Consider the following 13782-nt stretch of genomic DNA (forward strand, 5'->3'; position numbering starts at 1 on the left):
GGCTCTCTGGGCTAGACCCTCAGAACCAGAATCTGCAGCTCCAGCTCCGGTCCCTGGACACGTCACTCTGTGCAGCCCTGGCGTGCCCCTGCGTGGCGCTGGGAGCGTGAGCCCGAGTGCATCCATTCTGGGCCTCTGCTTATTTTATTTTATTTATTGAAGTATAGTCAGTTTATAATGTTGTGTCAGTTTCTGGTGTGCAGCATAATGGCTCAGGCATCCATATGCATACATATATTTCTTTTCATATTCTTTTCATTGCAGGTTATTATAAGATATTGAATATAGTTCCCTGTGCTGGACAGTGTAAACTTGTTGTCTACTTTGTATGTATTAGTTAGTATCTGCAAATCTCAAACCCCCAATATATCCCACCCCCTTCCCCCCGGTAACCAGAAATGTGTTTTCCATGTCTGTGAGTCTGTTTCTGTTTTGTAAATATTAGTTCATTTGTATCATATTTTAGATTCCACATGAGTGATACCATATGGTACTTGTCTTTCTCTTTCTGGCTTACTTCACTTGGAATGACAAGCTCCAGGTCCATCCATATTATTGCAAATGGCATTATTTTAGTCTTTTTTATGGCTGAGTAGTATTCCATTGTAGAAATACACCACAACTTCTTTATCCAGTCAACTGTTGGCAGACATTTGGGTTGTTTGCATGTCTTGGCTGTTGTAAAGAGAGCTGCTATGAACATTGGGGCACGTGTGTCTTTTCAAAGTAAAATTCCCTCTGGATGTATGTCTGGGCGTCTGCTTTTGTCTGCACCCGAATACATTCCTATTGCTACCCACAATGTGGTAGGGGCTTCTTTTTTGTTTTGGGGTTCTTCATTTGAAAAGTTGAGAAACAATCTGCATACTGTGAAACTCGCCAGTGCAAAGTGTAAAGTATTTTATTTTGTTTCGTTTAGTATATTTACAAGGCTGTGCAGCTCCCACCACTATCCAGTTTCAGAATGTTTCATCATTCCCAAAAGGAGTTAGTAGTCACTCTGTTCCTCTCTCCCCCAGCCCCAACCCTGGCCTCTGGCAACCACCAAACTACTTTCTGTCTCTGTGGATTTGCCTGTTCTGGACGTTTCTCATAAATAAAATCACACAGTACGTTGCCTTTTGTTGCCCCAAGTCTTTCACTTAACATCGTGTTTTCAAGATGAATGTTCACGTCAGTGGTTTACTAAACCTCGCTCCTAAACAGCTCCGTTCGTCCCTTCCCTCATGCCATTATTGCCAAAGTACATCTTTATACATTGTGCACCCCTCCACATACCTTCCTAACTACTGCTTTACGCAGCTGTCTTTTAAGTCAGATAAGAAAAAGAGGAGGAGTTACAAAGCAAAAATGCAACAACACTGGCTTTGCTATTTACCCACGTCGTTACTAGGACGCAGAGCGATGCAGAGACGGGTGGGGAATGACTGGGTCACTGCAGGAGGGGAGCACGGCCAGCAGAGAAAGCTGTACCCAGGATGATGCAAGACTGTGGTCCATGGCGGCGGAAACGTCTTCTTGCCCTGGACTCAGTGAGGAAGGCTGTTGCCCTGGCTACCACTGGCCATCAGGGAGGAAGCTGACACCTGGGGGGAGGCAGGCTTGATCGCACCGCTCGTGAACTCCTGCGACAGCCTCACTCGGGCCAGGAAATCCCCTTTCCGGTACGGATCTCCGCTGTCTGAGCCTGACAGGACCCTGCCTGCAACTTCTCTGCCCTTAGTCTTCTCACAGCACCAAGCCTTTGCCCAGGACTTCTCCCCGTGATGGATGCTTGTCCCCCATGCCCGTCTGGTGCAAGCCTGCTTTTCCTCCAGTACCCTTCTCAGTGATCCTTTCCTGACCTGCCAGCAGAGACAGAGGTTCCACAACACTCTGCGGTTGTGACCAGTTCTGGGTGTACTGGGTGGGTGTCCATCACTGTACTGGGGGCTCCTATGGGGAAGGGGTGGGTCCAATTCCACTCGAGACCCTCAACCCCCAGCCCGGAGTTAGTGTCTACTTCTGCACTGATTTATCCATGTTGATGGATGCAGCCCTGGTTCGCCCCTTTTCATCCCTGGGTAAGGTCCCAAGACAGATTCTCCTGTGTGGGCTGATCGGTGAGGTCATCTCCATCCTTTTTGTAAGACACAAAATGCTACCCAGAATGTTCCTTTCCATGTATTCTTCCCAGTTCACTAGGGTTTCACTTCAGTGCTGACTGACAGGGCCACGGGAACAGTGGTGTCACGGGCAAGACAGTGCCCCCAAGACATCAAGTCTTCACCCCTGGAACCTGCAAATGCTCCCTTCCTCGGAAAAAGGGTCTTGGCAGATATGAGTAAGTTAAGGGTCTCGAGACGAGGACACTTTCCTGGATTATGAAGGTAGATCCTAAATGCAGTCACATATGTCCTTCTAAGTGGGAACTGGGGGACACTCCACACACACAGAGAGAAGGCAGTGTGCAGATGGAGGCAGAGGTTGAAGTGACGTGGCCACAATCCAAGGAAGGCTGGTAGCCACCAGAAGCTGGCAGAGGCCAGGAGCAGAGCCCTGCTGACTCCCTGATGTGGCCCAGCGACCCTGATCTCACACCTCTGGCCTCCAGAAGTGTGAGATGATAATCGTGTGGCTCTAGGCCACCCTGAGCGCAATGACTTGTTCCAGCAGCCACAGGAAACAAAAGCGGTTCGGACAAGACAGATGCTGGTGTGTCTTACACATCAGAGCCCAAGCCTGGACAGCCCAGGGCCGCTGTGCTGTCTCCGCAGCCCCGATTCACGCTGACCCAGCTCTCTGGTCTCCCATCCCCAGGGTGCGTCTCTGCCTTCGGGCTCCCAGAAGGCACTCCCGCACCACATCTCATTTCTAAGTAACAGAGAAGAAGGGACAAAGGATATCCACGAGCTGTCTTTTGAGAAAACATTCTAGAAGCTCACATTTCTTAGCAAAGTGTCTGGCACTCAGTAAGTGCCCAAAGGCTGTTAAAAAAAAAAAAAAAAGAGGTTAAAAACCAAGCTAAAATGGGCATGAGAGAGCTTCTCGGAATGGTGGAAATGTTCTCTGATTGGTTCATAGTGGTGGCTGCACAACCTGTAAATTTTCTAAAATATCGTTGAACTGTACACATAAAAACAGATGAATTTAACAGTGAGTACATTATATCTCAATAAAGCTGTTAAAAAAAAAAAGTCTAACCTACTTGAATGGCTAAAATGGAAAAGATGGAAAATGCCCAGTGCAAAGGGGAGGGCGTAGCTCAGTGGTAGCGCAGAATGCTTAACATGCATGAGGTCCTGGGTTCAATCCCCAGCACCTCCGTTAAAAAAAGAAAAGAAAAAAAAGAAAATCCCCAGTGCAGCTGGAACTGTCGGGGAGCGTAAATCAATTGTGTAGGAAAGGGCGTGGCGGTCGGTACCTGCTAATGCTAAAAGTTTTATACAATCTCCGGCCCGCAACCGCACTAGTGGGTGTCCTCGGAACCCGTGAAAGGCTGCCAGCGGCCCTGTGCAGGATGGTCCAGGCCGGAAATCGCCCAGGCGCCCAGCAAACCCGCGCGGGACCGCGGCGCCCCGAGGACGGGCTGTGTCCCCGCGGAAGCACGGCAGACACGAGGGCGCGGACGCGGGCACGGGCACGGGCACGGGCACGGAAACCACCCGGCTGGGCGTCCGGAGAGCGGGGCGGGCCGAGCGGCCGGGAAGGGCACGAGGGGCCCGGGCCCGTCTCCCGAGGCCGACAACGGCCTCACAGGTGCGTTCCGTCTGCGAGGATGCATGCATCTGAACGCCTAGAGGCCCTCTTCCATTTATAGTGCACGCCTCGCTGTGAAGTTACAGAGAAAAACACAAGCCGAGGAGCCTGGGGGCGGCTGCTCGCCTCTCCACCGCCACCTGGTGGCCGCCCTGTGAACTACCACGCCGGCCGGGGCGGGCTCCCGACAAGGCGGAGGGAAGCGGGTTAACGAGAACTTTCCGGGGAAAAAGTCCAGCCAGTCAGTCCAGCCTTTCAGGGTCCAGAAAACCACTCTGGGGACTCAGAGGATGTAGAATCACTCAGAACCGGCTCGGACCCAGATGTCCTCTGAAGTGGGTTGGACCAGGTCAACAACCAAGCTCGTCCCTCTCCGCTCTCGCCTCTCGCAGCTGCCCCCACCCCGGCCCCAGAGTCCCCGCCTCGGCCACTTCTCCAGGTCGGCGCCTGCTCACTCACGCAGCGCCAGGTGTGGAGCACGTGACTCGGGCAGGCCAATCAGGGCCGACATTCCACGGCCTGAGTGATTGGTTCCGGTGGCGGGCATGTGACTGAGCCTGGCCAATCAGAGCGAGCCTCGGGACTTTCGCTGGGCATGCTGGGACAGAGGCTGCTACAGTCCCTCCGGAGGGAGACTTCCGGGAGCTGGAGGCTGCCACCTGGCGACGCGTCTGCGCAGGAGGAAGGGCCTGTGATGGAGCCCGGGAAAAGGGCCTGGCCTTCATGCTTTGATCTCTGGCTCCAAGCTTGCCTGATGTGGACTCTAGGACTGCTTGGTTATGTGGAAAAGTTTCATTTTTTCCCCCTGTGCCCTGCAACTGAAGGAAGGGAACAGAAAGGGCCCGACAGCTCATGCCTCCAGCAGAGTGAGCAATTGGGTTGGTGGGAGCGATGGATCCTGCGGTCAGGTGATGCAAGAGGAGAGACTTGTGCTGTGACCTGAGAGCTAGGAGAGTTAGACAGAATTAACTAACCGGTAAACCACACAGGAAATGAAAGTAAGAGGTGAATTCCTCCATTTTAGGTTTTGTTTTGTTTTTTTTTTTCCGATTTCCTGTAATACAATTTTCCACCACTCAAGCTGTTACCGAAGGCAAGTTCGTGTGCCCCCCACACCACGAGGAGAAACAAACTGAAACATCGAAGTTTGGAGCAGAGAAAGTTTCATTGCAGGGCCGAGCAAGGAGGATGGTGTGGCTCATGCCTAAGAAAACCCTGAACATACGTAAAGGCCAAGTGAGGGAGGGCAAGTCGCAAGATATGTGATCAGCTTGTGCACAATCTTCTGATTGGTTGATGTGGAGGTAACAGGACCATCAACACCATCAACCCCCAGGCACCAGAAGGTCTGAGGGCAGTGTGCCCTCGATTGTCAAGTAGCTAATTTCTTCCCTTTGGTGGTGGTTTTGAGCGTCTGAAAAACTAAGGAAATTTACATAAGATACTATTATCTGGGTGCTTCAGAGAGGAGCTGCAGCAGAGGAGGGGAGAGGTTTGACTCTGCAAGCCCCCCCCCCCCCCACCAGGGTCCTGCTTGGTTAACAAAGCTTTGAAACAATTCAACGGGTGTTACCTTCTGTCGTACTACATTAACTGTTTTGTCAAACCACTTAAAAAGGCGTCGCAGACATCGTGACTCGGGAGAGAGATTTCACAGCTGAACTGGGAGTCCCTCCTCCAGCCTCGAGAGTGACTTTCCATCCACACATACGTGGGGTTCCTGCAGGACCTGTGTGAGCTGTTAAGCTGGCCCAAGCCCGCCCCTCAGCCTGCTGTCCTTGGCTATTGGGGTTATCCTGGCCTAACTTACATATGGGCTGCAGCTGAGGTGATGAACACACATGGCCCCTTATCTCCACAGCACCATGTGGCTAGCCGGGAACGGGAGCCAGTGGCTTCTCTTTGCTGAACTTATTAGAAGCGACTAGAACCTGCCCCGTATGCAGTGAGGAGCGACGTGGAGAGCTGCATGAAGTGCTCTGTGTCTCAGTGAAGCTGCTGCTGTGTTTCCTGTTCCACATCCTTTCTAAATCAGTTAGGTGCTAGGTGAGTGTTGTTTATTGTGAGTTTGATCGTCAGCCCGAACCCAAAACCCACTGCTGTGGTCTGGTGTGATTTTTCACCTCGACATTGTTAGGCATGCTTCTCTCAAAAATAAGGATATCCTACACAACCAAAAAGATATTATATCACATGCAAGAAAATTCTAAATTCTGAAATACCACCTCACACGCAGTCTATCTCCCAGTTTCCTCCACTGTCCCCAAAATATTCTTTATAGCTAGTGTTTAAAAATACGGATCCAGTGGAAGATTGTTGGCAAAGCTTCTCTCCTTGACCAAACTTTACTTAGGCCCCCCGAGCCTGGCTTGATCCTGTCCTTGGGCATGTCCTCCAAGAGCCCAATTTTAGCAAGACTCTTGCTAAGTTAGTTTGGCCAGACCTTCCCACCTTTGATATCTGATCACCTAGGATATCTGACCAAATTCCTCAGCCTTCACTGCCCCTGAGTGGTGCCTGCTCACCCTCACCTGCCTTCAGCAAAAATCTTGTTTAGCCAGAATGCTTACTCCTTACCCCAGATGTTTCCTCTTAGTAATTTTCCATCCATCAACCCATCTGTGGGCTCACAGGCCTTCCTCTTTGCAGAGATACGGCCTTGTAAAGCTGTCAGGCAAAGGAAATGTCTCAAACGACTCCATTTCAGAAAGTATTTTATAATTAATTTCTAATTCATAAGTTAAGATGCTTGTATTCCACACTAAGTTAAGAGGTTTGACCCTGAGGACTGGCTGGTTCCAGCTGGCTGCACAACCTCCGACAATTTCATGCCTTCTTCTAGTGGAAAATCCAGGGCAGACCTGGAGCTGCCGTGAGGTACAGGCGCCAGGCCGCTTGGCTTGAAATTCTTGTCCACTGTTTGTTTGCCACGGGGCAGGTTACTTAATTCAGTGCCTCAGTTCCCACAATTATTAAAGTGGAGATAGTAACACCTACTCATACTCCTGTGAGGATTGAATAAATTACGGTTGATATATGGTAAACACTTAAGAGAACTTGGCCTGACATGCGGTCAGTGCTCCACACTTGTTTGCTATTGTCATATTATTTTTGTATTATATTATATAAATAAAGGGCAATATATATATGTAAAGGGTAAACACAATTACATTGTAAGGAATCCTGGCAGTGGATACCAAAAGCACCATTTCCTTCCTTCAAAATGAAAGAAGGGCAACAAAGCAAATAAACGATATAACACCTGAGCGTTTGCTCTACGCCAGGAACTATGCTACCAGCTCTGCAGGTGTTACCTCACTCAATCCTCACTGCAACCCCTGAAGCAGGTGCAACTATCACCTCCCTTTTCAGATGAGGAATTCGAGGCCCAGAGAGGTGAAGTGACTTTGCTCAAGGTTACAGGCCAGTAAAGACTTGAACCCGGACACTAATTCCGAACATCATGGTCCACACTCCGTCTCACGTGCTGGGGCAAAGGGCGTTCCTGGGGCCTCGAGGTCCAGCCCCACCCCCTGTCCCGCCCCTCAGCTGGGCCCCACCCTCAGCCCCGCCCCGCACGCGTCCTTGCCCCCACGTGACGGCCCCGCCCCATAGCGGCCCCGCCCCGCCCCCAGGCCTCGCAGTCGTCGCGGACGCCGTTCTCCTTCCCCGAGTCGCCATTTTCCTCCTGGAGACGCCGCCTGGGGAGCGGCGCTTTCTTCCTTCGGCAGCCGAGGCTGCGGCGGGGCCGGGGCTGGGGTCGGGGCCAGGTAGGCGGGCGGGAGCCGGGACAGCGGCGGCGCGGCCCGGCGGGCCGGGGCTGCGGGGCGCAGGTGCAGGGGCGGGGGCTCGGCCGGGCCCGGCCGGGCCCAGCCGGGCCCGGGACGCGCGGCCGCGGCGGAGGTACAGCCTCCGGGCCGCCCTCCCGTGCCGGGCCTCGCCGTCCCGGCCCTCGGCCCGCGGAGGCCGAGCGGCCGCCTGGACGTGTCGGCGTTGCCCCCCTTTTGAGTGGTCCCCTCCGGAGAGCACACGGGTGAGAAGGGCTTTTCCCCCTTTTGCTGGTGTCGGCGCGGTGTGGGTGTTCGGCTTTTGTGAGGAATAAGAAACGCGGAGTGGAGATTTGGGGCGTGAGGACGTGTGATTTCTAATGCTTAACAACTTGAGATGCACAGATGCAAGTCATTCCCGCACAGTTACTGAACCGCGCGCAATGATTCCCTTCTTGTTCTGTTCCTTTCCGTTATTTCTGTACCATTTTTTCCCGGTCTTAGTTGGAGGCGATGCAGCTCTGCTCCTGCTCACTTAACGGCAGCATTTCTGCGTGTAGTCTCGGATGTTTACCGTTTTCATTATGGTGGCTGTACATTCAGATTTGCACTTAATTATCCCGTTATGTAAATTTGCCATATGCTCAGCGTTTCTCGTCTTCAAAAAGACCATGCAGTGACCTTCATGGAGCTTTTTCTTTCTTTCCTTAGGAGAAAGTCTCCAAAGGGAGGACACTGAGTCAAAGTTATGTGCTCTTTCTTTGGCACTTGATCTAACTCGTTCTCCAAACAAGGCGTGTTTTTCAAAATCTGGGTATTTGTCGGGTTCTGTCCCCGTGCCTGCGGAGCTCAGCACTCTCTGTTGGGGTACCTGCTTTGTAGCAAGTCAGGCTGAAGCTGAGCTGGCGCCTGCTGCTTTGAGGCATGCTGCCTGGAGGAAGTGTCTTCACGGCCACGCTCACTTCACATGTCGGAAAGGGGTCACCGACTAGTACCTGCTTAGTTGAGTTGCCGTAAGAATTCAGAGCATTCAGAAAATGGTGTATTAGCCTCAAGAAAAGAAAACGTTCTGATGGAGAGACAGCATGGTGCCTGGGGTCACAGAGGCATGGAGGATTAATTCCATTTAGGTTTTGTCCTGATTGTCTTTAATACTGTCCCCCAAAAAGCACGTTTGCTTTGAGTGAGGTACATCACTAATGAAAACAATAGTTCTTTACACTTGATGATGCCTTTTAGTTTGCAAACTGCTTTCAACTCAGAGAGGCAGGCTTTATTCAGTGAACATTTGTTATTTCACAAGCATTTGTTGAGCCTCTGCCTCTGCCAGGTGCTGCTCTATGCACTGGATTTACAGCAAAGAAAGTAATAGTGAAAAAAAATTCTCTGCTGTCCTAGACCGTGAATTCTGGTGGGGGAAGCTGTTTTTATCAAGTGTCCATCTCTGGTGTCCGGAAGCAGAAGGCCATGGCCCAGTGACCTGCGCAAGGCCTCGTAGCCGGTAACCATGGAAGGCAAACCGTGTCCGCCTCCGGCTATCTTTAGACAGAAGGTGTTCACACAGCAGACGCTTTAGAGGGAAAGAACACACTTCAGTGCAGGCCTTCCTCACCTGAAATGTGGACGAGTGGCTTTGAAATGACTGCTGGCCCTTCCCAAGCAAGTGGCCTTTCAGGGTGGTTTCACCCAGCAGACTAAGCAGCTCGCGGTCTCATTCAGAGGAGGATGGTTAGCTTTTTGTAAAGTGCTGAGATTCCCTGCAAAGGGTGTGTTTTCATATGTGCTGCAATCCTCACACATTCTGGTGTGAGATTAGGAGAAACACAGGAGCAGCTGCAGTTCAGGGGGAGAAAGCAGAAGTGCTCTCTTCCCGCTGCGTTTCACTCCGCAGCCTCGTACAGGCGCGTCTTCTGCCAGCCCATCCTGGTGATTTTCATGTTCCTGAGTACAGTCTTTAAAACTCAGTCCTCGTGAAGCTGGGTAAAGCACAACTTGAATTTCCGGTAGGAAAAGGAGAACCAAAACTAGCGACGGCCGCTAGGTTGGGCCGGCTTGTGAAGTGGGTAGTCACAGGACGTGCCTGAACCGCCAGCCCTTTCCAGGCGGACTCCCCACCTGCGCCACTTTGCGTGTGGTCCCGGGTCAGGTGTCCACACTTAAAACCTGGCAGCTGAGGCTGGAGCCCCAGAGAACGCAGGCAGCAAAGAAGGACGTTTAAACCGTGATCATTAGGGAAAGGCTCCGGGGACTATCTCAAGAGAGCCATGTTGAGGGAGCTGGAGGCCTGCCTGTGGGAGAGGAGTTTGAGATTTCCCTCAAATCTTCAAGGGAAGGGCAAGGACCAGGAGGTGGAGGCTGCCAGGAGAGGGATCGCTGTGTGTTCTGGGGAAGAATTTGGAATGGGTGGGCCCTCAGCATGTGGGCCTCAGGTCCTGTGGCTGCTCAGGTGTCTGGAGTGGCTTCTTGGCCGGAGTCCTATAGATGGACTGAGCTGCTTCCAAGACTGCTTCCTGCCTTTCAGATACCTTCATTTTCAGGGTTCCAGGTCCTCTCAAGAGCACTGTTGTACTTTAAGCAGCTTCTTGCTGAAGGCTGGACGTGTAAAAATGGCCACGGCATGCGTGTTACCAGCCTTGTTGGGTCGATAACTGGAACATTAGAAGCTGACTGATGGAAACTTCTGTTTACCAAGCATGTCCTGTATGTGGGACACTGTTAAGTCTGCACAGGAACCAGTTTTACAGCGGCCTGCAAGGGCAGTGTTCACAGTCATGCAGATGAGGGATTGAGGCTGTGAGGGGTTCATTTCTGCAAGGCCTTGCAGTGAGGTTGGGGAAGTAGGAGCCGAGGTACGACTCTGGGTTTGACTCCAAAGTCCGTATTTACAACTACAGGGGAATGAATTTTATTTCCGTGGCAGTTTCCTTTTCCAGACCTGTACCCTCTTCCTAAACACAGACATAGGTTGCTTGAGAGACTGTGTTGGAACGCACCTCGGATCTCCTTGAGTTCTGAGTGTGGATGGTGGAATGTTCCTTCTCTCCTTGTTCGAGCTGGCCCCCCCACGTGTGCTGTAAAGCTGGGTGGGCACTCTTTCTGCCGAGGGCTTCTCCACCCATACTTAAATCTGCCCTTGCATCCATAGACAACTTGTAGGCAGCATGGCTGTGTTCCAGTACAGTTTTACTTACAGGCCTGTGGGCTGTACTGTGCTGATCCCTCTCCAAAGCCACTTTCCACGGTGCACACCCATGGTCCTCCTGGGTCTCCTTAGGGCTTTGGTCAGTTGTGCATACGTTTCTGTTTGTAATTCATAGTCTTTAGGCCAAGTCCATTGTGATGGCCCACATTTCCCATTATGGAATGCCCCGGAAGAGGTGCTCCGTGGGGAAGTGTGCTTGTGGGACTGTGAGTCACACCAGCCCAGGACCCACTGGCTCCCTCTCGATTGCTGCCAGGAGAGACACATGTGCACGAGGACGCTGTTTGGGCTGGTTACCCACTCAGCGTGGCATGTCCGCACCAGCGCATGCTGGCAGCAGTTTAAAGGACAGGATAGATCCATGCTTTCTACCTGGGTCATCAAAGTCTAATTAACAAGAAAACGGATTACCGATGGATTTGTACGATGACCCCTTTTTGTGTTAGAAATGTATTCGTGTGCACGTTTTTCATGGGGACCACCCGTGTGAATGTGTGGAGCCTGTGGTGTCTCCATCACGTGGCAGGAGCCATTGCTTCGGGGAGGAGGGTGGGAGGAGCCTGGGACTGCAGCTGGTGATTTTAGGCTAGACGCTCATGTTTCAGTGTTTTACAAGGAGGGTGAATTTGTTTATTGTGTAACTAAAATTTAAGAATAACAGAAAAGAGCTGCTCGGCTCCAGCCTTCTGCCCCCTGCCTTGGCCTTCCCAGGGTCACCCCGAGTGGGTGTGCAGGGACAGATGCCCTGGGCTCACTGGGAAAGTGCCTCCATCCCTCAGGCCTGCTGGAGTTGCTCCTGCATCCAGTCCCCAGCCTCCCTTTCGTGATGAGGACACAGCCCGAGAGGGGAAGGTGGGAGACGCTGAGGGCCTGTGGGAGCAGAGCCTCATCTCTGGTGCCTCTGAGCCAGGGTCCTCCTGTTTGTGCCCTGCTCCCAGTCCGCTGGGTGGCTGACTCCCTTTTCTTCAAGGTCGTCATTATCTGGTCAACCTCGTGTTCCAGTTGAGGAAAGTGCAGATGAGAAGGTCAGGTGTAGACTTGACCCAGGGCATCTCAGAGGAGCTGCAAGGCCAGGGGGAGGCTCTGTGGTAAACAGGCCCCACAGGAAGAGCTGGGCGTGGATGGGTTGTTCAGTCATTGTTTAAGGAACAGTCAGCCTGGTCCTTGCTAATGGCTCTGCCATTTTTCTGTGTGTTAATCCAGGAGGAATTTTGTCAGAGCCTAAGAGGAGGTTGTCGTAATTGACTTTAAGCAGCAAACACTAAAACACTGAGCTCTTCAGCTCCGCCTTTCTTGTAAGTTTATCATTTGTTCCCAGTGGTCATGAAAACTAAGTTATATGGTGCCATCTTTCCATAAACTTGGAACCGTGAAATCCAAGTAGACTTTCTGTTTGTTCATGTACATGTATAATAGAAAAGTCTCCATTGTGGCAAAAACTAACTTCCTTCAGCTTAAGTCATTTGTTACTTCAGAGTATCTGTTCAGGCGTGTTGGGTACCGTACAGCAGTTCTTAACGTATTGTGTATCCTTCTAGGCTCTGAGAATTGGAAAACCAAGAAGGTTTTGATGTTTTGTGTGGCGTCACCTGAATTAGAAGCCAAGATGAACGTAACCAAAGGCGGCCTGGTGCTGTTCTCAGCAAATTCTAACTCCTCGTGCATGGAGCTTTCCAAGAAAATCGCCGAGTGAGTGCAGTCACACCACCAACGTCCGTGCTCATTGTGTGGGGTTTAAGTTTGCTCGTCGGGTTAGCGCTGGCTGTCAGATTTGGAAGCAGATGTTTTAGAGTTAATTTGCAGGTCACCTGTGTATCCAGGGCTGGCCTCTAAGCTGCTATCACTCCTGCACACGGCTCAGCAGACCTTCTCTGCGTGCCTGCTGAGTGCCAGGCGGTGCTGGGCGCTGCCTGTGTGTAGGAGTCTCTGAGAATACGGAGCAGTGAAGTAAGTGTGTGTCCTATCCGCAAGTGTTTGTAGATTATAGTAAAGCATAATTTAGTTATTTATTAAGTAAGTATGGTTCTAGACCTTGGTCTGGATATTGGGGTTAACAGTGAACAAGCTGGTCAGGGTCCTTTCTTCTTGGGCTTGGTGGGGGAGCTGGACAAGAAGCAGGTCAACAAAACAAGCAGGATGGCTTCTGAAGAAGAGCCTGGAAGGACTGGTGAGGGCTGGGCCGGCTGCTGGAGCCGGTGCTCAGGTGTCTTGCAACCACAGGGTGGAATGTGAATTGAGAAACCTTAATCAGAGGGAATGTCCGGGGCGGGCAGAGGGAGCAGCAGGGACGTGGCTGGAGGGCAGGGAGCACCTGCTCAGGCCCAGGGTTGGGGTGAAGGTCAGGTAAGGGAGCTACCGACAGCTTTCCATCCACCACACCTTACATTTTATAATAGGATTACTTCTGTTTTTAAAAATGTTTTGTTTTTATCAATTGATAAGTCATCCTTAATAGTAAAGATGTTGGGTGTGTTCCACTCCCTTCTCAGTGTTTTCCCTCTTTCTCCTCTGCAGGCGGCTGGGAGTGGAGATGGGCAAAGTGCAGGTGTACCAGGAGCCAGACAGAGGTGAGTGGGGCTCTCCGCGCCTGCGGGGGTCTTTCTGTGGCGTATGCCGTGCTGGTCAGTCCCTCATCCTCCACCACTGAAGCAGGCCGACTCAGGGTCCATCTGTTAGAGGAGGGTGGGCAGAGTGGGCCAGAGCAGTGTCTCTGCTAGGTAGAGAATCCCGGGGCAAGTCACGGCTGGGCTGAAGCGCCTGTCCTCAGACCTCCCCCAGGAACGGCCGCGGGGCTGCAGGAGGCGGCTGGTCAGCTGAGGGAAGCATCAGCCTAGCAGGCGGTTGAACCTGCCACGCTAGTCGGGGCGCGTACATCCAAGTGGCCGCGGTAGCACGCCGGTTGTGCTTTACCCCAGCGTCCCTCCCCCGCGGGCTAGATGCCACGCTATCCTGTTCAGAGGTGCTTTTGCTGACTGATTTATGTTGTTGCATAAGCACCCCAAGTTGTAAGGAGTGTCTGTGTAGTTTCTGTAGGAAGGGTGGGTGTTTGAAATCATTCTGGCAGGCGTGGTGGAC

The 13782-nt window shown here is 51.9% G+C and overlaps 2 protein-coding genes across 6 annotated transcripts in view; one reads left to right on the top strand and one right to left on the bottom strand.

Moving 5' to 3' along the window:
• Positions 1-13782, bottom strand: part of SHMT1 (serine hydroxymethyltransferase 1) — an 80811-nt gene that overhangs the window by 38106 nt on the left and 28923 nt on the right. The gene's annotated exons all lie outside the window — the stretch shown is intronic.
• PRPSAP2 (phosphoribosyl pyrophosphate synthetase associated protein 2) overlaps positions 7371-13782 on the top strand; it is a 34083-nt gene continuing 27671 nt past the window's right edge. For 2 of the 5 annotated variants that reach the window (XM_074342020.1, XM_074342022.1), the window contains exons 1-4: positions 7371-7508; positions 11911-12002; positions 12246-12396; positions 13222-13274. In XM_074342020.1, the coding sequence (XP_074198121.1) occupies positions 12278-12396; positions 13222-13274 (172 nt within the window). In that variant the 5' untranslated portion in view covers positions 7371-7508; positions 11911-12002; positions 12246-12277. Of the gene's footprint in view, positions 7509-7588; positions 7772-11910; positions 12003-12245; positions 12397-13221; positions 13275-13782 lie in introns of those variants that run through there. The other 3 variants (XM_010973520.3, XM_074342021.1, XM_045508141.2) reach the window with 3 other exon arrangements.

Source organism: Camelus bactrianus, chromosome 16 (genome assembly GCF_048773025.1).
Source record: "Camelus bactrianus isolate YW-2024 breed Bactrian camel chromosome 16, ASM4877302v1, whole genome shotgun sequence".
NCBI classification, from domain to species: Eukaryota; Metazoa; Chordata; class Mammalia; order Artiodactyla; family Camelidae; genus Camelus; species Camelus bactrianus.